Source organism: Tenrec ecaudatus, chromosome 1 (genome assembly GCF_050624435.1).
Source record: "Tenrec ecaudatus isolate mTenEca1 chromosome 1, mTenEca1.hap1, whole genome shotgun sequence".
Lineage (NCBI taxonomy): Eukaryota > Metazoa > Chordata > Mammalia > Afrosoricida > Tenrecidae > Tenrec > Tenrec ecaudatus.
Genome location: NC_134530.1, coordinates 55,734,903 through 55,759,392, shown reverse-complemented (window position 1 = coordinate 55,759,392; position 24,490 = coordinate 55,734,903). Strand labels below are relative to the sequence as shown.

The window sequence follows — 24,490 nt, the reverse complement described above, 5'->3', positions numbered from 1 at the left end:
TCTTTTTAAATGTGTCACCAGGTGATGTCACAGCACCGCACAGATCCTGCCAGGCTGCCTCAGAGCGGCTCCTGCAAAGGCCACTGGGCCCCAGGGTTAGACTCTCACTCTGGAGGATTCCAGGCAGGTCCCTGTCCCAAGCTCTTTCCTCTGAAAGATGCTCCTTCCCTACTGCATGCGGCCCATCGCCCCCACCCCACTCGTCTCCTTCAAATTTTTGCTCAAATCTCACCTTGTAGGGAGACTTTCCCTGAGCACCTTCTTAAAAATGGCAACCTTTCCTCCAAAAATGGGATTGCTAGGCCTCCTCCCTCTGCTCTGTTGAGCCCCCAGCCCCCAGGCCGCTAGCACTCACACAGTATCGTTTACTTCTTTACAATGCATGTTGTTTCCTGACCTCTTCCTTTCCTAGAATGCAAACTCACAAATGCAAAAGACGTTGCTTGTCCATCTTATTACCTAGATAGCCAATGAGCCTAGAATAGTAGCTTTTCAATTCATGCTTGTTACACTCATGGACTCATTCAATATTCAAAAACATCCCGGATGTGAATCAGAACATATCTGAAGCCAGCTACAGCTTGAATGGCCAGTTGTGAAAAGAAAGAGAAAAAAAAAAGCTATTGCCCTATGGAAGGAGAGGGAGAGGTGCCTGTGACCCGAGCATTCTGGACGCGTTTCCAGGTGGGGTTGAGCTGACTCCCTTGGGGTGGAGGTAATGACTACTTCCCCATTTGAAGGGGCTGACATAGCCCCACAGCAGTGTTGGGACATTCCTTTGGCCCCTAGCATCACCAGAACTGGACAAAAGGTCAGACGGTCCCCCAGGGTATCGCCGACTCAGAATGATCCAGTTTCCATCTTTCAGCCCACTCGCCCTGCCCCCTCCCCTGGACAGGGAGATGGGAGTACAAGGCTGAAGTGTACAACGTGCATCAACCAATAAACATTTATTGAGCTCCTGAAGTGTGTCAGGCACGGAGGAGGAACCATCGGAGGTATCAGCCAGGTCCAGCCCTCTGGGAGTTTCCAGGTAATTTGGGAAAAGGCAAGGGGATGGGGCAGAAGCTCACGTCAGTCACAGGCCTCTGTCCTTTCTCTTGTGGTCTCAGAAAGGGACATACAGGCAGAGGTCACACATGTACAAGGCATGTGTGAAGAGCCCACAGGAGTACAGACCTGTACAGAGACCCAAGATGTGTGTGTGGTACATGTGGACAGGGTGCCCATGGGTGCAGAGTCCTGCTGTACACAGGCCAAGTGAGCAGAGCACTGGAACTGCACCCCTTGAGTCAGGCTGAGATGCAGGTGGCTAGATGCGGGGAGTTTTTTCGGGTCCCAGGGTGACCAGGCCCATCAAGGTTGGGGCTGGTACTGGCCCTCCGTGGCTGTGAAGAAGTCCTCCAGGACACTGCGCAGGTAGTCAAAGGTGGGCCGGTCCTCTGGGCGCTCCTTCCAGCACAGCATCATGAGGTCGTACAGCTCCTCCGGACAGTTGTCAGGTCGCACCATGCGGTAGCCTCGCTCCAGGTTCTGAATCACCTCGGGATTAGTCATCCCTGGAGGAGGATGGGAGAAAGGCCATCAAAGCTCCAGGTCTGGGAAACCTACCCCAAACCCACTGCCATTGAGTCGATTCCAACTCCTAGCCCTCCCGTACTGGGTTGCCAAGACCACACACCTCTATGGAAGCAAACAGCCTCATCTTTCTCCTGTGTAGCAACAGGTGGGTTTGAACTGCCAAGCCTAGTGTTTAGCCTCTAGCTGGTAGATTCCCAAACTTAATTAGTCTACTGCCTTTCTACAGGAATTTTCTTTTTTACTCAGAACCTCCTTGGCAATGAAAAATGTTTGTACTATAGCCCAGAACCCAGGATAAAGTGTAGGGATCTGCTTTTGCCACCCCTCTGGGTCGCTCCAGCAGCCCCCAGCAAGTCATAGCTCCCACTTTGGGAAACACTGATAAAGAGCTCCCCGGGATAATATGCAGGATATTTTTTAAAATCAGGGCCAATATTTATTCAGAATTTTTAATAACTGTCCTGGCTTGAGCACCAATCCAAAATGCCAGTCATGACTGGTCTTGCTTAGATGCCTAGTAGCACACACATGTTAGCTGTCTCACTCTGGGCAAGCTACCTCACCTCTTTGAACCTCAGTCTCCTCATGTGGAAAATAGAGTAGATCATATCGCACGTCCTAGCTCACGGGGGGTTATGAGGATTGAGTAAGCTACTGCATATTCAGGGGAAGGCCTGGCTAGGAGATGCTTCATAAAAAGTGGCCATTAATTGATGGGGAAGCATGGGGTGGTCAGGACTCAGGGCAGGATAGGAGCTAATAGTCAGGACGTGATGGGTGTCTCCGGCTTTGAGACCAGGCACAGGAGGTACTGAAGGCAGAAGCCAGATGGATCTCCAGCAAAGCAGACCCTGCACAGAGCAGAGAAAGCCCACCGCTGGGGCCCTCCCTGACCCAGATGAAATGGTCGTGGAGCCCTGGGTGCTGGCTCTGGCCTTTCTAGCAGGTTTCAGGCACAGAGATGCTGCCGGGAGAAGCCATTGTGAAGAACAGCCCAGTCACAACAACAAAACACAGCCTCCTGGTGCGAACTCTCCCAGTTGATCTGTAGCTTCTCCTAGAATCTGCTGAGAAGAGGGTGCAAAGGGCCAGGGCCAGCACCAAGGGAGGAACTGGGTCAACGCTCAATTCATCTGGGTCCAGGAGGGGCCTGCTGCACCTCGGGGGCCCTAGAAAATGCACGCTTTGTTCCAGTAAACCTCGGGACTGGACCCTGGAAGATGAAGACCCCTGCTCCTCTAGGCCCAGCCCCGGGGAGGCCTCTCACCATGTATGCGGGACATGGGAGGACATAGGTCAGGAACCAAACATTCTTGGCTGGCGTCAAGAAGGCAGACTGGTGGTCAAACCCAGACCAAAGACAGCCCACAGATCGACTTGGGCGTGGCCTACAGAGTGTTGGCTGTTTTGAGCAGTTGTTGTTTGGTTGTTTGGTTTGTTTTGTTGTTAATAATTTGACTTAATCACCAGGATGTAGAAAGGGGCAGTTTTTTCTAAAACTGAGTTAGAGCTCTTCTTGGAAGCCTGGGTTGGGGCCTCCCGTGCTTCAATGGCAACCATCTGCTGAAGCCAATCAGATGCAAGTTCACCAAGGTCAGCCTTCCTCTCCTTTGTCTCCCAGGCCCTGAAGCCACTTGCCAGGTGCCTTTTATCACCGTGTTTTCAGCGCCCTTTTCTTCTGAGAGAGGAGTTCTCTGGGGATTCGCCTATGTGAAGCAGGTGAAGGGCAGAAAGGGCCCCTGACGGGACAATTGAGTGTGGTTACGGCCCCATCACTGTATCTGGACTCTGGCACTGGGCAAGCTGGGACAGGCAAGGCCTCAGACCTGTCGTTTGATGTGAAGGTGGCCCCCTGACCTTCTTGGGAGGAAAATGTTTCTCAGTGCTCTGGGGATGCTGGACGTTTCCGTGCATCCAGCCACAACGCGCTGGGACCTCCTTCCTACTCTTTGTGTTCCATTTCCCTCGTCCAGGGTTTCCTACCAAGTTCCCTTTTTAAAAACTCCATCTCTGTCTCGGCTGAACAAAGAGGCAAAGGGCTTTATCCAATGGAGAAGCAGGCACTAGACGTTTGTCAGCTGTCTCTCTGTCTCTTTAAGGAGCCCTGGTGGTGTCCTGGTAAGTGCCTGAAAGGCCAGGGCTTGAAGCCACCAGCCTCATATCAAAAATCATATCGATGTGAATAAGGGAAGGGCGGAGTGGAGACCCCAAGCCGATCTGTAGACAATTGGACATCCCCTCACAGAAGTGTCACAAGGAAGAGACGAGCCAGTCAGGGTGCAGTACAGCACTGATGAAACACACACCTTTCCTCTAGTTCTTTAATGCTCCTTCCCCTCCCCCCCACTATCATGACCCCAATTCTACGTTACAAATCTGGCTAGACCAGAACATGTACACGGGTACAGATAAGACCTCACAACACAGGGAATCCAGGACAGAGAAACCCCGCAGGACCGAGAATGAGAGTAGCAATACCAGGAGGGGAAGGGGAAAGTAGGGGGAGAAAGGGGACCAATCACAGTGATCTACATAAAACCTCCTCCCAGGGAGACAAACGACAGAAAAGTGGGTGAAGGGAGACAGCACTCAGTGTAAGACAGGAAAAAAATAACAATTTATAAATTATCAAAGGTTCGCGAGGGAGGGAGCATGGCGGGGGGAAAGGAACTGATACCAAACGTTCAAGTAGAAAGAAAATGTTTTGAAAATGATGATGGCAACCTATGTGCATGACACAATGGATGGATGGATGGATGGATGGATGGATGGATGGATGGATGGATGGATGGACTGTGATAAGAGCTGTAAGAGCCCCAATAACATGATTTAAAGAAAAGAAAAAGAAACCACCAGCCTCTCCCACAGGACACCACACAGTCCGCTCTCTCCTACAGGGTCCCTTCGACTCAGTGACAGGGAATGTATTGGTTGGTTTGCTTCTCCCCCTTTAGACGGGAAGACTCCGGAGAAGGAAACGCTGGTGTCTGGGGAGCGCCTACTCGGATCAGGAGTTGCTGGGTGGGGGCAACAGATAATGTGCTCAGCTCCTAAGCACAAGGTTGCAGGTGGAGTCCATACAGAGGTCCCTCCGAGGAAAGGCCTGGTGATCTACTTCTGGAAAGTCAGCCCTGGGCAAACCTATGAAGACTTGATGTGTTCTCCTCTGACACACATGGGGTCGCCATGGATCTAAGTGTGCTCAACAGCAATTGGTTGGGTCCTATGAGTCAGGCTCTTTTACAGACAGGCTCTCTCTTTTTTACATTGTGAAACGGAGCCTCAGAGAGGTGAACTCACTTGCCCACGGTCAGCCAATTATGATCAACCATAAAACCTAACACTTTGGGGTGCGTACAGTGGGACCGACACCCTTTTCACCTCACTGAGGTTTCAGAACAACTGCACCTCACGGAGATGCCGTCAAGGTGAAGACAGTGGATGCACATACATGACTCAGCACATAGGAAGAACATGTAAACGGCTAGCCTCGGTGGTGGATACAGTCAGAAAAGGCCGTTCTCGTGCCTCTCGGCCCAGGTCTACTACTGTACGAGGCTGCTCTATGAGATCAGAAGAAAACGCTGGGATTCTTGAAGAAAAAGAGATTTAGTGCCAGAGATGGAAGTTAGCTCTAGGAGACATGGTATCTGTTTGGGAATGCTGAACCCACCCCCCAGAGAGGATGAAAAAGCAGCTAATGGGTTTCCGACTCTGAATCTGGGAAGAAATGAGTGGGAAGCCAGGAATTGGCTGCCCTTCCAGCTTCCGCCCTCGGTCCTGACCTGGGTAGGGGATTCGGCCATGGGTGACGATCTCTGTCAGCAGGATCCCAAAAGACCAAACGTCTGATTTGATGGTGAATGTCCCATAGTTAATGGCTTCTGGAGCTGTCCATTTGATGGGAAACTTGGCCCCTGGAGAGAGGCAAAGTGAGGTTACCTGGGTCTGCGTGACTCGAACCTGCCCGATCCCAGAGCGCCCTCCAGGCCCATACTTACCCTCCCTGGCTGTGTACTCATTGTCCTCAATGAGGCGGGCAAGCCCGAAGTCTGCAATCTTACAGCTCAGGGTGTCAGACACCAGGATGTTGGCGGCCCGCAGGTCCCGGTGGATGTAATTTCGCTCCTCAATGAATGCCATGCCCTCCGCAATCTGCAGGCCAGCAACAGGTCACCAGTGCTGGGCCAGATGGCCCCTGCCCATGCCCAGCCCTCCCCCAGTCTCCTTACCTGGGCTGCCATGTCCAAGAGTTTGTTGATGGTCAATTTGATGCCTGAAGAGGTCTTGAGGAAATCCACCAGGCTCCCTACGGGCAGAAGCATGAGTCATGAGCAGAGGAGGCAAAGAAGAGATCAGCTGAAAGCACTCACCCAAGTCACCCCAGCAGGAGACCACCAGACCCTTCTCCCCAACTGGGAGTCTAGAAGCAGAGTCTGACATGTGGGCAGGGAGAGTTGTTAGATGCCCGCGAGTCTGTTCCCCCCCACACACACAGCGACCTTATGCACAGCAGAATGGAACACGGCACGGTCCGGCGCCACCCCCACAATTGTTCCTGTGTCTGAGCCCATCGTGGCAGCCGTGGTGTCAATCCATCTCGGTGTCAATCCATCAGCAAGATGGAAGGCGGGGAGAGTAGAGAGGGCGAATAGAGTATGTGCTCAGGATGAGGATGCCCAGGATATGCCAAGGTCTTCTCTGGAAGGCTTGGATGAAGCATCTTATTAACTTCTTTTTTAATAAATTTATTTTCCAACAGGTTAGGAGCCTAGAATCCAAATTTAGATGACCAGTTCTAAGGCCCTTGTCCCCTCCGAGCTTCCATTCTGCACAGTCTTCATGTGGCCTAGCATCTCTCTTCCCCACCTCTGCTTCTCCCGCTGGCTTGTCTAATGCCATGCATCTCAAGGGACTGATTCCAAATATGCCCTGCAGGGACTCGGCCTTATAACAGAGACGACCCACTCCCAAAGGGCATTATAACCACAGCTATAAAGGTTGGGAATGATACATCTTTTGGAGGGGCGGGGCACACTTCAATCCAGAGCTTCATCAATGGGCTACCGGGGCTTGCTCTGTAAATATTAGGAATGATTATTGCTTTTAAGTCCTTGTGGCCATAAGAAGTCTTCACTGTTGTGATCGCTATGTAGTTGGCTGCAGTCATAGTCTCCCACGTGTGCAGAGTGGAACTGGCTCCAGTCTCACAGGCTTCTTGTCACCAAGGGGGTAAAACCCAAACCTCTCAGCCAGGGATCCAAGGTCCTGCATGGTCCACATTAATAGTTCTCCTCCCCCACCCGTCTCCTTCACTCTCCTCCACAATCTTGCGATTCTTCACCAGACCAATAGATTCTAAAGTCTCTGATCCATCTCTACTTACTAAAGATTCCAGCTTTCCTTTCAAGACCCAGCTGGAATGCCCCGCTAGTCCACCCGGTATAAGAAATGGCATCACTTCCCGTATGCCTGTGGGATGCTGGAACCTTCCCAGGACACAAATGCTCCCTTCCAGTGCCCATTTCTAAAAGCATGGGTTCTCCGGGCAGCAGAAACCATGGTCCCTCGCCCAGTACCCAGCCCAGAGCAAGCAGCAATGAAGGAATGGAAGTGTGTCCAAGGAGGCACTGCACAGAGTACGGGGGCACCAAGGGGGTATCTCTAGTAGTGAAAGGTATTTGGAAGACATCACGATGGAAGTTGCCGGAAGAAGCTAGTGATCAAAGGCACTTCCCAAGAGATCAAAGCCTGAGAGGCAGGTTGCGTTTGGAAGGAGGCAGATATGTCCACAGCTCCGTGAAGATGGAGGGGAATACTCTTTCGGGACCTGCTACTGGAGCTGGGGCGCTTAGAGGACACAAATTCTTCCAGTTCCTAGGCGCCCAGGAAGCTCGTCTAGAATCCCAGGGAGCTGAGCCAAGCCTCGCCCCTCCTGGAGAGGTGCAGGAAGCCACAGCACTAGCGCGCACCGTGTTCCATGTACTCCGTGATGATGTAAATAGGCTCCTGGGTGACCACGGCATAGAGCCGGACCAGCCGCTGGTGCTGCAGCTGCTTCATGAGATTGGCCTCTGCCAGAAAGGCGTCGGGAGACATGCTGCCCTGCTTCAGACTCTTCACCGCCACCTTGGTGTGCCCGTTGTAGTACCCTGAGGAAGAAAGGGTTGGGGAGTGACCCACAGTCATCGCACTTGGAGTCAGTGCCATGCCTCCGCTCCCCCCTTCCCCAGCCAGACACACCCCGCCACGTTTGCTGCCCTGGAGGGTGGCACTCACCCATCCACACCTCCCCAAACTGGCCAGCCCCCAGGCGCTCCACCAGCTTCAGCGTCTCCCTGGGAACCTCCCATTCATCCTCCCACCAGGGCTTCTGGGGCTTCTGTGTCTGGCAAGGACGGCTCAACCGCGTGCACAGCCCATCTGAGGTGTCTGCAGGGACAGGGAGAGGCGAGGGAGCTGTCAGTACAGCAGGCTTGGGGCCCCCACCTCCTGGAGTCCCCATGTTGGAGAAGCAGACAAGCAGGTGTGTGTGTTGTCACCTGAAACCTGCAGTTTCAGAGGGTGGGGAAGAGCAGGGAGGGGCGGGGGGGTACTGTAACCCCAATCCATCCTCTGGATGGAATGAAGGGGTGCACTGAGAAATTGGGGAAGGGAAACTCGGAGAAAATGGGGGGGCGGGGACGAGGGGTAGGTAAGGCAGGCTGCCAGGGCACGTCTGAGAGTCCAGGCGAGGCTCACTGGTGTAATGGCGGACCAGCTCGTGCAGGCCCTGGAAAGTGATGCGCGGGGAGATATAGAAGCCGCCGTTGTCCAGGTTACGGATCTTGTAATGTTTCACCACCTCTCCCTGATTTTGGTCGAAGTCCCGGACCGAGAGTGAAAACGATCCTGAATAGATGAATGAACCAACGAATAACCAACCCGAAAGTCAGTGGGATCACCGCGCGGGAACCGCCCACGCCACCACGCCCTTCGGCTCCGGCCCGCCCAGGGGTCCCGCCCACACCTCGCAGGGAGACGCCCCGCCTGTGGCCCGCCTTGCCCGTGGCCCGCCCCGCCCACGCCCCACCCCGCCCAAGGCCCCGCCCCGTCCGTGGCAAGCCCCGCCCAAGGCCCCACCCCCGCCCGTGGCCCCGCCCCTACCATGGCTCGCCCCGCCCGTGGCCCGCCCCGCCCCGCCAATGGCCCTCCCCGCCCGTGGCCCCGCCCCGCCCGTGGCCCGCCCCGCCCCGCCAATGGCCCTCCCCGCCCGTGGCCCCGCCCCGCCCGTGGCCCGCCCCGCCCCGCCAATGGCCCTCCCCGCCCGTGGCCCCGCCCCGCCCGTGGCCCGCCCCGCCCCGCCCCTCACCGGCCGTGCTCTCGCTCTCGCGGATCAGGAAGGAGCCGTGCGTGTTCCCCGGTGCTAGCAGCTGCCGCTCGGCGTCTTTACGGCTTAGGCTCTTGAAAAACCAGCTGCGCAGGGCGGAAGCGACGGCGTGGTCTGTGGCTCTGTTCTTCCATGTCCCTCAAGCACTCACGACGGCTCCCAGCCCCACGCCCCTGCTCGTCCACCCGTGCCCACGAGGAGCCCCCTCCCTACTCACGGCTCAGGCTCCAGGCTGTTTGCTTTGGCCACGAAGTTGAAGGGGATGAAGCCTTCCTGGCCCGTGGTCAGGGACTGCGCCTTCCACCACTCACCATTCCTGCCCCACAGCCGTGGTCAGCGCGGTCAGTGGAGCAGGAGACCCTTCTTGTAGGTCCCAGTTCCACCGGGCCTTACCCGCTCTGCCCCCACCCCCCGCCCAGGTTAGCATTCAAGAGTCTCCCCATCTGTTCCCAGGGCGCCCGCCCCAAGCCAGTCAGGGTCCCGGGGTGTGGCTGGAGGTAGGGAGCCAGCCCTGAGCCAGCCCCCAGGAGCACCCCACTCCCGCAGACCCGCCAGGACCGGGCGGCTACGGTGGGGAAGGCACTCAACTGCTCCAAGATGCGGAGCTGTTCGTCCTTCTCGAAGCCCAGGTCTCCATCATGGGAAGGCTCATAGCTGTACAGGGCGATCACCAGGTTGTCTGTAAAGATAGGGGCGTCAGCGAGAGTAGGCCTGGGGTGGGCCTTGTAGGGTCAGCTGCGGACTCGCCGCAGGGGGGACAGAGCAGGCAGAGGGTTGGAGGAGATGGGGCGGCAGACAGTCAAGGGCCCACAGGCCTCCTCCCCCTCTGCTCCCTGCTGGTTCCGATCACCTTGCAATGGTGAGGCGGGTGGGATGGAGCCCTCGTAGGTGACCAGTGGGTCCCGCACCTCAGAGCCGTTTCGAATGGGTAGCTGTGGGGTGAGGAATGATGTGGGGTCAGGGAGCAAGAGGCTGGGGCTGACTACTAACTTTGTCACTTGCTGAGTGACCTTAGGAGAGTCTCTTCCCCTCTCTGGTCTCTGTTTTCTAAATACCAGGGCAACAGCAACGGCAACTCTGTATGTCAAGGACCACTAGCAGTGGTCCGCTGTTTGCTCCTGAGTGTCCCTGGGCCCTGTACTCCACCCGGTTCCCTCACGCAGGCGCCATCTGTCTGGCTTCTTACCGTGGCTTTGCCATCCAGTGGGACTATAGGGTAATGGCAATTCTCACACACGTCAATGTTCTCCATCCAGTCATCCTCAGGGTTGGAGCTACAGCTACAGCCCATGGTCCCTGGAGAGATGGAAAGGGGGCTGAAGGGACTCCCCTAAGACCCGCAGCAGCACACCACCATCACCACCACCACCACACACACCATATCTGACAGCCTAGAGTCTGGCCCTGGGAATTTCCAAAAATACCTGGAGGGCTGTCTGCCCATCACCCCCATTGACCAGTCTCAGGAAATCTGACATGGTGGGGCCTAAAGTTAAGAACAATTGTGAGACAGCCCAAGATGGGGCAGTGTTGCCTTCTATTATAGTCTTATACATGGAGTCTATGAGTCAGAAGCTACTCAAAGGCACCTCACAAGGACTTCTGAGGGGTGCTCTCTCTGAGCCCCAGAGCAACAAATAATGTCAGATAAGGCCCTAAGCCCCGCCCTCCCACCTGGGATGGGCAAACCGCCACAGACACCTTTGTTAGTCTATTTGCCCACTTCCTGCCTCTGCCCCCTCCTTCTCCCCTCTCCCTTTGCCAGTCCCCTGTGCTGGGGGACTCCCAGATCTCAGATATCTCTCTCTAACACACACACACACACACACACACACGCCCGTTCCCCCCACCCCCCAAGCCCTGGGGCCTGGGGAGACCTCAGTTTGGTTCAGATTCTCATCAACCAGAGAGAGATGAATGGCCCCACCTCTTAATTGCAAGCCCTTCCCAGCGCTGGCCAGTGGGTTACTTGTTGGGCTGAAAAGCACCAGGTCAGCAGATAGACTCCACTAATCTGCTCCCCAGAAGAACCAGGAGGCTGCCTGCTCCCATAAAGATTTACAGCTCCAGAACACTGTCCTGTAGAGTCGCTATGGATCAGAATCAACTCCACGGCGGTAGGTAAGAGACGTGTGTGGTGTCCCCGGAGGCCTGTCCGGCATTCGGGCTTCCTCCCCTTCCACACCCAAATCCTTCTGAGGGTCTCTTCCAACGGCCTCCCTGACATTTCTCCTGCAGAACTCTCTGGTGGCCATGTTGACCGTCAGGTAGTTGAAAGTGGAGATGTTTTGCCTAAAGCAGAGGGGCTGCTTCACTGTGAAAGCCTCGGGAGGCCCTGAGGCACCTTCTTCCCTTGGTCTGCTCTTCAGGTAAAGTCTAATTTACCACCACGGGCACTCACGCCCCTTCCTTATCAAGACCAAACCCACCTCCTCAGTCTGTTCTGCTGTGCACCCACAAAAACATGCACGCACACTCACACACTCTGTGTGGGAGCCCCCGCTGCCTCTCTTGAACACACAGGTCACATTCTTATGTCATGGCTGGGCACGTGTGGCTCCTCCTTTTTCACTCATCTGCTGAGCTATAATTTAACATTCAAGGCTCAGGTCACATAGCAACTCCTTTGTGAAACCTTCCCATTAATCTTTGCTACCCTCTCATCCAGGTTCTTCACAATCTACTCAAACCACAAGTTCATCGTCAACTGCCATGGTCACTGATGGAGATGTAGTCCACGAATATGCTCTTTCTAGCCATAACTCCTCATGTGATGTAAATTCTGGCTTTCTCTATGACGCCACCAATGGGCAGGAGTAGGGTGGGATTAAGTCTCTACCTTGAGTAGTGGCTGTGAACTAAATTGCCACCCTTTGTTTGCTTGTGTGTCTGGTCTGCTGAACGTCAAACCCAGCGTCCATCAAAGCCATTCCTTCATGTAGAAGAGTTGTCTGGGAAGCAGAGAGAAATCCTAGGGCCATTGGAAGAGGAGCCAGCAATGGAGGTCATTGTCTGAAATGGCAGAGGCCAAGACCAGAGGCTGCAGCGCAGAGACCGTGAGACAGTGCAAAGTAGCCAGGCCAAGACCAGAGGCTGCGATGAGGAAATCATGAGACAGAACAGAGGGGCCCCCAATAAAATGATTAAAAAAAGAGAGAACAGAGAAGCAGCACCAAGACCATGAGACTGTGAGCAGCAGACTGGCTTCCTGGCCCATGAAGGCAGAGGTCAGGACCCCAGGGCTGAGAGGCTGAGGAGGGCTGTTTCTGTGGACCACTGACTCTCTGCCTGCTCACGGATCCTGACTCGTGGTGACCTGTACTGAATCAGCCAGCCCAGCAGAAAAGCGTCATGTCATGGGAGGAATGGGAGGTGTCAGAATAGGTCAAGGAGGATGGAGGGTAGCAGCATGTGTGACCTCTGTGTGGGAGTTACATAATTTCATGTCAACTTGAACATATCTAAACGTGTAGGGGTGGTCTTCAACCATCAGGCCCGATGGTGCCTCCTGTGGGCTTGGCCTTCTCATAAAGAGACCCCCCACCCCCAAACCTCCCCTTCTGTCTCTCTCTGCCTTCACTTTCCTGCCTGCTGGCTGCTGAAGCCATGCCATGTTCCCACCGACCTCGGATCCACACGACTCTGCACACACGGGCCTGTGAGCTCCCTGCATTCTGCATCAGTGCACGTGCTGGGTGAGTCTGAAGAGGGACTTGGGGACTAGTGTCAGACTTATGGACTTGAGTTGGACTGAGCTGGAATGCTTTCTTGTTCTATAATTCCTTCTTGATATAAAGCTTCTTCTTACACATATATGAATGTCACTGGATTTGTTTCTGTAGTCAACCCGGCCTAACGCACTCTGCCTCATGGCAATAGGGAACCCATAGGAGGTCAGACATGGTCCTACATCTTTTTTAACATTAATTTATGTCTCGGTCTCATCACAGACCAAAAACCAAGTCAAATCTGCTGTCATCAAGTGAATAGGACAGAGTGGAATTGCCCCTTTGGGTTTCTGACACTAAGTCTTCACAGGAGCAGATAGTGGGTTCAGGGGGTTCAGACTGCTTCCCTTGTGGTTGACCGCCCAACATGTAATCCACTGTGCCACCAGGGCTCCTGAGCAAGAGCAGAAACTGTGTTTTCATTGGCTGAGTGCCCCTAGCACTCCGAGTCAGTTGCTCTTTATATATTTTGGATGGTCTGAGGAGGGTTCATGTGTCAATCTTTTATCTATAAAAGTCTTAGAAACAATCAGGTCTAGCTTCTGATTTCAGGTAAATAAGCCGAGGCCCATGCTGCGACCAGGACAGGCTGGGGAGTCACGGAGCTTTCTGGTTCGCAAGAGCTGAAATCCAGACCCTGGAGACAGCGAGTGCTCGGTTCAAATCCCAGTTCCTGAGCGGCATGACCTTATTGCAATCATTCTTCCAAAGTTTCCCTTCTCCTCTCCTGTCAGCCCTTCATTTTTCCTTGTCATCAATCCTTGCTCAGAAACTTATTTGGTGTTAGCTTAGTTTAGAACTTCGAGAGATCTCCCCAGTGTCCACTCTGTCTAACTCACCCCTGCCCTGTGGGAAAAGCAGCCATCTGCTTCGCTGGGGAATCACAGTTCTTAGGCTGATCTACTCCTGACTCTCCTTGCGTTCCCAAAGTCACGAGTGTGCATCTCTCCAGGGTACCAGTGTCACGGGACTTTATTCAAACAGTCAAACTAACAAGGAAAATGTAAGATGACAAGGAATGTTGAGCCAAGAGACTTGGGAAAGACTTGTGCCCCTTTGAGGGGGATATTGGGGAAGCCCTCTTAGGCCAGCGTCCACCCATCACCGGTTACAAATAGTTTTCTGACCATGATCTTATGGCCAGGAACTAATTCACAGTAAATGCCCCTAGGAAAAAACTGACAACCAGGAAGCAGCCTAAGACGCATTGAGCTGTCTAGAAGACAGTCAACAGCTTGTGTCTTGTGGTTCTGGAGAATCACAGGTTGGTCATGTGGAAGAGAGAATCCCATCATCAACTGGCTATAGACTTAGATTCATAAGGTCCCTCCCAAGCTCAATATTCTGGGAGCTCTGGAAGAGAACCCGAGAGCAATGAGGAAAGTTTGGGCTTAAGAAGAGGGAAGAACTAGACCAAGAGCAAGAGGTTGCGGGAGGTCCTGGCGTGCAGCCTTGAGGAGCGGCATTGGAAAGGGCACAAGGATTAAAGGTTGAGCAAAGGGTTGTAGCTAGCACCTGAGCTCGGCTGGAATCAGGTAGGAAGGGAAAAGCAGCCCAGAGCTTTCGGTTGGGATCCACAAGAACCTGCCAACAGGACACACCATGTGGGTGGGATCTGGGCCCACCAGAAAGGGCCACATTCCCAAGGGTCAGGCTGTGTCCGTGAAAGGAAAAATGGCTGTGACTCTGGCTCTTCCTTTGCCTGGTTTTGTGGTCCTGGAGCGCTCCACCTGTAGAAGCAAACCTTGCCCTTTGCAGGTGTGTGTGTTAGAATCAAGGGCCTGGCCAGTTAGAGACCTTGGCATTTGACAAGACCAAAAATGATTCTTTTTCCAGGGACTTGTTTTGTGATAAATATCTACATGACAAAACATTCACCATTCCACCCCTGTCCGCTCAATAGATTTGTTCAGTGACCCTAATTATGTTCATCAGGTTGCTCAGCCCACATCCATATTCCGCCTCTTTCCATCACCAGAGCTAATTTGGGTCCATGGTTTCCAATCTACTGTTTGCATGCTCCCAGGACAAAGTAGTGCCGGATGCCTTTGGCGTATTTTAATACTGCATTTCCAAAATCTACCTAGAAAGTGGTCTTACTAAATTTCGCTCCCTCATTGGATACTTAGTTAAGTCTCTGATTAAATTGTGAAGTACAGTTGGCCATTGGAGATCCCCTCATAGAGGGGTTTAGGAGAGGAGACGGGTCAGTCAGGGTGCGATGTAGTACTGATGAAGAACACAGCTTTCCCCCAGATCCTGGATGCTTCCTCCCCTCAACTACCATGATCCGAATTCTATCTTGCAGGACTGGATAGGGCAGAGGTTGTACACTGGTGCATGTGGGAGCTGGAGGCACAGGGAACCCAGGGTGGATGATACCTTCAGGACCAGGGGTGTGAGGGGCGATGCTGGGAGAGTAGATGGTGAGTGGGTTGGAAAGGGGGAACTGATTACAAGGATCCACATGTGCCCTCCTCCCTGGGAGATGGACGGCAGAGAAGCGGGGGAAGGGAGGCTCCGGATAGGGCAAGATATGACAAAATAACAATCTATAAATTATCAAGGGCTCATGAGGGAGGGGGGAGCGGGAGGGAGGGGAAAAAAAAGAGGACCTGATGCAAAGGGCTTAAGTAGAGAGCAAATGCTTTGAAAATGATTAGGACAAAGAATGTATGGTTGTGCTTTATACAATTGATGTATGTATATGTGTGGATTGTGATAAGAGTTGTATGAGCCCTTAATAAAATGTAAAAAAAGAAAAAAAAAGTTGTATGAGCCCCTAATAAAATGTTTAAAATAAATAAATTGTGAAGTACAAAAACACAATAGTGCTGAGGCAAGGTCTTTTATTAGGGAAACTCTTTAAACTCATGAGTCCCCTGGGTGGGGGAGGAGGCCAGTGGGAGTGAGCACAGGAGTCCTTGGGAGCGGGTGTTTGGGAAGCGCTGATGTCATCCATCAGTCTCATTTGAAAGATGGAAAAGCTAGGGATCAGAGCGGTTACATGATTTTCCCAACAGTCTACTGAGGGGTCTTGCAAGAGACAAAACTCAAATCAGGCCCCTCCATCCCTTGTCAAGTTACTCTCTTGTTTCCTCCCTGAGCGAGCTTCAGAGGCTAGCTCCTGGGAGATGCTTAGGGAGAATGGGCCGTGGTCAGGACAGGGTGGAAATCCTTAGAGTTCATGGAGAAAGTAAGAGGCGAGTGTCCTGAGAGGCCTGTGCAGAAGGCATTTGGGATTAGGGGACAGGTGTGACAGAATGGGGCTCTCTCTTCAACAAACACTTGGTATGCGTGTGGTATTAACTTTTCTCCTCAAGGCACTTGCATGTCTCTGGGTGTCCATTTACCTGACTCCCTTGAAAAGCCAAAGGCCTGCGCACACGGTTCAGTGAGCATTTACATGTGCACACCTGTGGGCTGGTCTGCATCCCTTTGTGCGGATGACCTGTAACAGAGTGGGAGTGCTTATAGCTTGTGGTGTCCTTGTGTGGTTGTCAGGTCGTAGATGCATACATCTGGGTATAGAAAACATTGGCTGGGGAGGGAGGGAAGGAAAGAGGAGCTGATACAAGGGCTCACGTAGAAAGAAAGTGCTTTGAAAAGGATGATGGCAACCTAAGTACAAATATGCTTGAGACAACGAGTGGATGGATTGCTACAAGAGCTGTAAGAGCCCCCAATAAAATAATGTATTAAAAAAGAAAATATGGACCCCCTTCTCCCGATCTTAGTTTGACAAAGACTGCTGGGTAGCCAAAACGATCTAACCAAGTTAATAAAACTTAGTTTTAAAAAGAAAACCCAAGTAGAACGAAATATACGTTTCGTTTCTCGTTGTCTGAAAGAGAGAAGACGAAAGCAAACAGCCGCAGCACAAACACAACATCTCCAAGGGCTGCCAGGGGGTGGCCCAGCCGGCACGCAGGACGAACCAGGAGAGTCTCGTCTCCTAACGCGGGAATCAGGGATCAAGAGTGGGAATGTCGCAGATTCCTTTTCCCCTCTGCAGGATCAAGATGTGGCCATCTGCTTCCATAAACCCGGACAGCCTTGAGAGCCCTATCAGGTGTTCCCCTCTAGGCTGTGGGGCCCCAAGAAGCTGACCGGACTCGCCAGCAAGGGAGCTGTTTGGGGCTGATAGCACCTCTGATTGATTGACATCTGTAATGCTTTCCATCACACTGGTGGCCCACGTGGCAATTAGGGCAAAGTGAGGCCCAGACTTCAGTCTCCTCCCTCCCTTTCTTGCTTCTCAGCTCAATCCCAACCTGCTTAACACACCCAGTGACGCTGCTCCAACGCTATTTGCGGGGTTACTCTTCGGTGCCCAGGAGTGGATTTTGACTGACAGCGACCCCACGTGACGGAGCAGAACTGCCCCTTTGCGTCTTCTTGGCTGCAGTCTCTGCAGGCACAGATTGCTCGCTGCTTCTATGAAGTGCCAGGTAGCGGGTTTAAACTCTTGACCTTTCAGTTACCGGCAAGGGCTGGTATCCCAGGGCTGCTTAGGCATCATGTCATAATGCGTTCTAATTCTTGGCTTGTTCACGTGTATCAATTCTATCAACATTGTCTTGTCTGACAGCTCACAATACATTCTTTCTCTCTCCCTCAAGGCAATACTTTGCTTCCCCTAAAATATTGTCCTATTTACTTATTGAACATTCCTTTCTGAATCCGTGGACTATGCAAATGTGGTGTGTTTGTGGCCCTCCAAAAGGACTGGATAGCTTGCTAAAGATGTAAATAAGGGGCCTGGCACTCTTGTGAGATAGGACTATGCAAATAAGGGGTCTGTCACTCTACTAGGGCATGCGTTAGTTTTGCCCTCACGCTAGGTTTAAAAGGAGCCACCTCAGAAGCAGCAAGAGGGGATCTTGCTACCATCAAGAAGAGAAGAGCCAGGAGTGGCACCTGCCCTGCAGACCCCAAGATCCCTGTGCTGAACACCCTCGATCCAGGAAACTGAGAGCCGTGACGCTAGAGACGCCAGAGACACGGCAACAAAGCAGTGGAAACAGGAGCAACCGAATGCGACAGAGCGGAGAACTTCTCAGTCCACAAAGAGAGAAAGCTGAATGTCTTGGGCGAGATACTTGCTGGCTAAGTGAGTGGCCTCCGGAACTTTAAATAGAGGACTAGGGAGATACGTTTGCTAACCCATGCAGGCAGAGCTGCATACCTTCAAACTGAGGCTTCCTGGGGGAGTGGGCGCTGAGTCTGCTCACTGGATTTGCCCAAGCAGGGAAAAGGACAGGGAGCCCTGTGGCTCAGAGGTCAAGGATCAGACAAGTGTGTCTGTGGACATGACTGAGAAGAGGCACTCCTCACCGAAGCACTGTATCCTGAGCATTTCCAATGCTGAATTGCAACCTGTTAGCTTCCCTAACAAACCCCACAATCATGAGTATTGTCTGTGAGTTCCGTGTGGCCACTGCAACAGATGAGCAAACCTAGCAGGGACACAGAGAGGGCCTTGAGAGGAATGGTTGACGTCAGAATTGAGAGAAGGCCGGCGTGTCGGGGCCTCCACTTCATAGGAATTGGCTTTGGGCTGTGGCAGGTACTGATTCTCCCTGCCCCACCCAGCCGGCTTGTGAAGTGACAAGAAGTCAGACACCACCTCCACACCTTTTCGCAGTCTCCAAGTCACTAACTAGCAGGGCCCTGGTGGACAGATTACGAAACCTCTCTGAGTGCCCAGACTTAATTGCTTCATCTGAAAAATGAGAGTAAAAATAGGACTTGCATCTAGCTAGAGATGAGAGAACATATCCACAGGGCTTAACATGGTGCGTACTGCATATTATCCTGGCTCTGATTCATAAGGACCCTATTAGACATGCTAGAACTGGCCTGTAGAATGGGCAAAGCTGCAGGCCCTTCTAGAAGCAGACTACCACATCTTTCTCTGGAGAAGTGGGCAAACCTGAACCAAACTCAGTCCACTCGAGTCCCTGCTGACTCAGAGCCACTTCTATAGGGCAGGGTAGAACTGCCCTGCGGGGGTCTGAGACTCTGTTTACAGTACGGGAAAGCCCCATCTTTCTTCTGAGGAGTGGCTGGTGGTTTTGAACTGCTGACCTTGTGGTTAGCAGCCAAATGAGTGGCAGGTGGACTTAAATAGCCAGCCTTCCCCTACCCCAACAGGTACGCTGAGGTCTTAACCTCCAGACCCTGTGAAATGTGGCTTTTTTGGAAATCGTTGCTAGCTGTCCTCAAATCCGCCCCTGTCTCACATGGCGACCTCATACCAAGTGGAATGAAATACCTGGTCCTGGGCTGCCCCCGATGGTTGGGGATCAGACCATTGTGACTCATGGGCTTTTCCGAAGCAGCTTGCCAGGCCTTTCTTCCTGGTCTTAGTCTCAAAGCTCCACTGAAATCTGCTCGGCATCATAGCAACACCTGAGTCTGCCTTGACAGAGGGTGGTGGCTGCTTTGGGTCAATGTACCTCAGGGGTCCCATATGGGGGCAGGGGCACAGCCAGTGAACCCCCAATGCCTCAGTTTGGAAGCAGCATCTCTGAACACGTTGTGAGTCAGGTTAGCATGAAGTCACAACGGCGAGTGAGCGGTGTCTGTAGAGGAGAAGACACAGCGAGAAGGCAGCCTTATGCAGACGGCCGCGGGCAGAGATTGGAACGCCAGTGTCACCAGAAGTCGGCAAAGGTCCTCCCTCGGCTAGCTCTCAGCGCAAACCAGCACAGCCAGCACTCCTGTTCTAGCTGCAGATCTGAGCTGCGACCGGCCCTATTCCCAGGAGCTCCCAGGCTGTTCTTGAGTCAGCCCCAACTCACTGTGACCTTATAGGAGGGGGCCTCAGAACCTTCGTGGAAAATGGCTGTGACCTTTTCTTTGATCTCGCTTCCCTTGAACTTCTCAAAGGCCTCTCGTGTGGAACAGAAGGGAACACAGCCCGGCGACATGCCAGCCTGACGCGCAGTGTTCTGTCTGAGCCCATGGCTGCAGCCACTGTGTCAACCCGTCTCACGGAGGGAAAGTCTCCTTATTCTACACCGGAGACCCTCTGCTTCCCAGGGCAGTGAATACAGAGCCGGGGTTCTCAACCTCCCTCACGCCACGACCCTCTCAGACCGTTCCTCGGGTGGTGGTGACCCCAACCGTAACATGATTTTCATTGCTACTTCATCACTGTAAGCTTGCTACTGTTGTTGTGAATTGGGCGACCCTGTGAAAGGGTCGTTCGACCCCCAAAGGGATCTGGACTCACAGGTTGAGAACCACAGACATGGAGCGTAAACAATTTTCAGGTGACAAGGCTTGATCGTCTTCATTTCCCACCATGATTTTTGCCACGTCCTTGGAAAAGCTTTCCAACTTTCAGATACTTCTGTGAAAAGGAGCGTTTACGCCTTCGATGGAAAGCTGACATCCCTATAGATAGCATCGCACACAGCCCTTCCTGGGGGTTAAGAGAGATCAGTGCACACCCCGGTGACACACGGCCACGATGGGGAACCTGCGCCGTGAGAGAGCGCTCTGGGCTGAACCCTCCGCGTGAGTTGGAAGACGTGGCTTCCTACTGACAAAGCTTCATGGATGTGACTGAACTGCGCACACGAATACCTTTGAAATGTCACATGTGTCGCCACCTGGACAAGTCCCCGCCACTGAAAAGAAAAGACGACAAATGGGAAGGAGGCTGCTACCTTTAGATTTGGGAGAAGGATGACATGGCCCCTAGGAAAATTTTTTGAAAACTTTGAATCTTTGTGGTTGGTCTATGATGAACTTTTACCCAAAGGATTCGACCTTTGTCTCTGATTCTTGAGAAATCACCTCTAAACTTCTGGAATTTCCACGGTGACTAAAGCCTCGTTGAGCGTCTCCTGGACAGGGGCTGACCAAGGCGGAAACACCCAGAGATCTCGGTGGCAGTGGTCGGCTGTTGCTGCTTGCGGGGGGGAGGGGGGGTTGCGGGGGCGGGAAGCAGTTGCAGGTTGAGTTCAGTGGATCATGGCTACCGAGCGAGACACTAGTGCAGACTCGGGCCTGGATGTCCCATGGGCTTCCTGGTGGGCGAGACATGTGGGAGGTATGGAGTCCTTTGGGACACTTCACATTGGGAACCCTCCCAGACCTGGCTCTATGTGTGTCTTGAGTCGTATTCTTTTTCCAATAATAAAGCTAAAATGGTAAAAAAAGAAAAAAATCCATGCCCCCTTCCCTGGTGTCCTAGGAGCCCTGGTGGAGCCGCGGTTCCTTGCTGGGCTTCGATCCGAAAGGCCAGCAGGACGGAACCAGTGGTCTCTCCGTGGGAGGGAGACAGGGCTTCCTACTCCCGTGCAGAGTTGGTTTCGAGAGCTCACAGGGGCCGTTCCGTGCTGGCCTCTGGAGTTGGTATAACTGGGAATCGACTTATGGGTAGAGAGTTTGTTTGTTTGTCTTCGTTTGGGCTTTCCTAGGGTTAGGCCTTTGAGCTAATGTAGGCACAGAAGGCGGCGGCCTGTCGACCCGGCCCTGCCCTCTGAGACAGAGGTGGGTCACTCCACTTTGACAGGAAGCTGAAGATCTGTCATCAGCTCCATATGTCGTGTTTGTGACTCACAACTACACGGGCAGCAAAAGCGCGTCCTCCTTTCCAGGAAGTAGCTTCTCAACTCATCACCCTCACCCACCTACCAAGCTGATCTTTACTGGACACCGCTAAAGGGTGAGGTAGATTTCCCTGTGCTGGCAGGCAAAGAGGTCCGAGACGCAGCATGGCAAGCCGCCGCAGAGCAGAATGTCGAGCGTGCGCCCATTTGCATTCATATGTGTACAAATAGGGATTTTTGTCCACCAGGTTTTTGGCCGAGCTTTCAGTTGCATGATGTCATGTAATTCTCAATATATTCCCGGTGAAGTAAGTGTCATGCTCAAACCTATCTTCTGGATTCGAAAGCTGAGGCGCTAAGAGAGCCAAGGCCTCAGGACAAATAGCATGCGGTGAACCTTCGAGATCAGCTGGCACCGGAGACTAGGCCTGTAACAGTGTGCTCTTCAGAAGCTGTGCACAGAAACATCTAGAAGAACACACGCTAAATTGTTCACAACGAGCACATCCCAGAGTGGATTGGAGGCGTCTCTATTCTAGTTCTTTTTCTGTTTGTTTGCTTCTGGATACTCACTGTACTACTTGAATTTCTAACAATAGACACAGACTGATCACTGGGGGGAGGGAGGATGAAAGACCACAAAACCACGACCAACTCAAAAACTCAAGAGCAACGATCCTGTGAGGAAGATCAGCGGTGCCGTGTCCTCCCTCTCCTCCGCTCACGGGACAGGTGAGCGAGGAAAAACGGCCAAAGGTGTTTGAGAAACACTGGCTGAAACCAATGGATCACGCAGTGGGAGTCTTAGCAAGCGAATGTTGGCTGTGAACTGAGACAGTTTGCAGCTGATGCCATGTGGGTTTGCTTCCAGGGGCCTCTTGGAACTATGCTCTTGGAACAGGCTCTGGAGATGCCGTCCGCGTGCCTCCAACCCAGCCCCGGGTTGGTTAGCAGCCGTCATATCCATGGACGTGATCCTGGGCTCAGCTTCCCCCACCCCACCCAGCTCCCCCTAAGAAATGCTTTCAATCACGTGAGTTTGCCCTCGAGTCTTGGACTTTGGAGCGCGGCTGCTCTGTTAGGCTGTGTGTGTGATGTCCAAGCATGGAATGTGAAGAAGAGACTATGGAGGTGTCAAAGTCAGGATAAGCGGGTTCCTCTTGATAAATGGAGCTCGGGTTTTGATGCTGGCTTTTACTCGGGGTGTGTTTTTCACTGTGAACTGTTTGCTAGGGAGCATGGAGCCATGCTGCTTTTATTTGTCCAGCACATGGGACCTTACATTAGGCTAACCTAGTGTGTCCTAACCTCATAAACTTTCAGTGCCTTATCAGGAGAAACCGTCCCTGGAGAACTGCTTGAATGGATAACAATAGGCACAAGCTATTGCCTGATAAAGTAGAGGACAGGGAAAAACAGGAAGACCCTCCAGCAGGCGAGTGGACAGACTGGTGACAGCAATGCGCTCAAACCTACCAATGACCGTGAGGCTGCTGTACACAGGGTGGGTTGCTATGCCTCAGAAGGGCACCTAACAACCACCACCTCCACTCGTTCATTTTGTTTCTCTTTTTATCTCATCTTCGTCTTCCAGTTCTAATTTCTGCGCTCCCTACTATTGGACTTTGTGCTGATCCCCCAGATTCTTTTTTTTCCTCAGGGGTGGGGAGAAGGTGGAGGGTGGACAGTTAAGTATGAAAGAGAAACTGGTCCAACACGTGATTGAGGGGGAGAAGGGGATGGGTGTCTCTGTGGAGACACCTGAGTGTGTGTTTGGGTTTCTTACAGCCGTGTGTGTGCGTGTGCGCGCGCTCTCCTCTGAGGCAGGCTCCATGGCTGAGCCCAGAATCCAGCCCGCCTGCGTTCCCACCCCCCTCTACACAGGAAACAAGTTGATATGCAAAGTTGCACCACAGAGGTGGTTCGCTAGCCCCACAAGGTGCTGAGTGGAAGTAATTCTGGGCGAGGACAGCCCTCCTCGGGCACACTGCTGGAGAATATCTAACTTCCATGAAGCACCCCCTCTGTCACCAGTCCTCCCTCGGGTCCACGGCCATCGTTGGCATTTCTTCAATTCCCCACAAGCACACCGAGAGGAGGGCGACACCGTGGCCTCTTTATAGACAACTAAACGCACGTTCAGCCCACGTTGATGGCAGAGCCAGACGGGTACTTGGTCTACCTGCCTCGCCACACCACACCCCTGGGCTCCAATCTCATGGCCTGGACTTTTGTCCTTCTCAGAACTGCCTGGACTCCTCCAAAAAGCCTTCTAGATCGCCCTACCGGAAGTCCTCCCTCCTCCTCCCTCTCTAGGCTTGGAGAAGCCTCTATTCCCACGGCCTTTGTGAGGGACCCCAGTGGTGGCCTCACCAGCAGTGGGCTGACAGGAGGGACCTGTTGGCCACCCAGGGTGTGGTGGGCACCCCCGATGGATGCACAGGGTGAACCAGCATGTCCCCTGCTGGCCCGGACAGGAAAGGCTGGGATGTGCTGACGAGGTGGAAATTGTTGGGCCAACAAAACCTCCCGCGGCAGAGGGTAACCTGGAATGCCTGGCTGGGCTGGGGACGCCCCGGGAAACTGAAAGTGCAGAGCTCAGAAATTAGGGTGCCTTCCTTCCTGGGCCGCCGCCTTTCTCGGGTTTGAAGCAGGAATCTGCAGGATTCCGCCTGGCCGGGTAGGGGCTGAAGAGAGAGGGCGGGCGGGCAGGAAGAGAATATGACACTAGTGTCCTGGACACAAGGGAAGGAATGGCAATGGTCCAGGCGGAAGGGCTGCAGTTCCTTGCCCAGAACCAACTGCTCCTGTCAGGAAGGAAAGCAGTTTGTCTGCTCTGCTCTTTCTCCCAGGCCCTGAGACCCCTCTGGCTTCTCAAAGTTAGGCCCATGTTTCTGCCCCGGAGACTCCATCGCAGATGATCGCTACATCCGGTCTAGCCAGGAGCCTGGCCCCTCTCTCAAGCAGCGCTGGTCAGTGGGTGCTAAAACCACTTCTCACGTGTCCATCTCTCCAGAGGTCTGGTGACTAGGTCTGTCCCAGAAACCAGAATGAACCCTGGGTCCCCTGACTCAAATCTGTGTGGCGTTCTGCTCCACGGAGGGCAGGCGGGGGTCACAGGGCAGGCTTCTGCTGTGTTCTAGCCCTGGCTCGGCCACTGCCTTGGGGCTGCAGGAAGGGGGGCTTAGCCAGCTCTGGGCTGTCGCACCAGGGACGGACGGGGCTTGGGGATTTTGGACGGCGTT

The 24,490-nt window shown here is 53.2% G+C and overlaps 1 protein-coding gene across 2 annotated transcripts; it reads right to left on the bottom strand.

Annotated features, from left to right (window-relative positions):
* Positions 1-1,051: 1,051 nt before the first annotated feature.
* Positions 1,052-10,241, bottom strand: LCK (LCK proto-oncogene, Src family tyrosine kinase). 2 transcript variants are annotated; one of them, XM_075538950.1, is made up of 12 exons: positions 10,137-10,241; positions 9,801-9,882; positions 9,539-9,629; positions 9,168-9,266; positions 8,933-9,036; positions 8,323-8,472; positions 7,861-8,013; positions 7,554-7,733; positions 5,814-5,890; positions 5,583-5,736; positions 5,367-5,498; positions 1,052-1,559 (listed from the first exon to the last, which is right to left on the bottom strand). In XM_075538950.1, the coding sequence occupies exons 1-12, from the start codon at positions 10,239-10,241 to the stop codon at positions 1,357-1,359; spliced, it is 1,530 nt and encodes a 509-aa protein (XP_075395065.1). In that variant the 3' UTR covers positions 1,052-1,356. The 2 variants fall into 2 exon arrangements, with proteins under 2 accessions (XP_075395065.1, XP_075395074.1); XM_075538959.1 differs by lacking the exon at positions 7,861-8,013.
* Between the last annotated feature and the right edge of the window lie 14,249 nt (positions 10,242-24,490).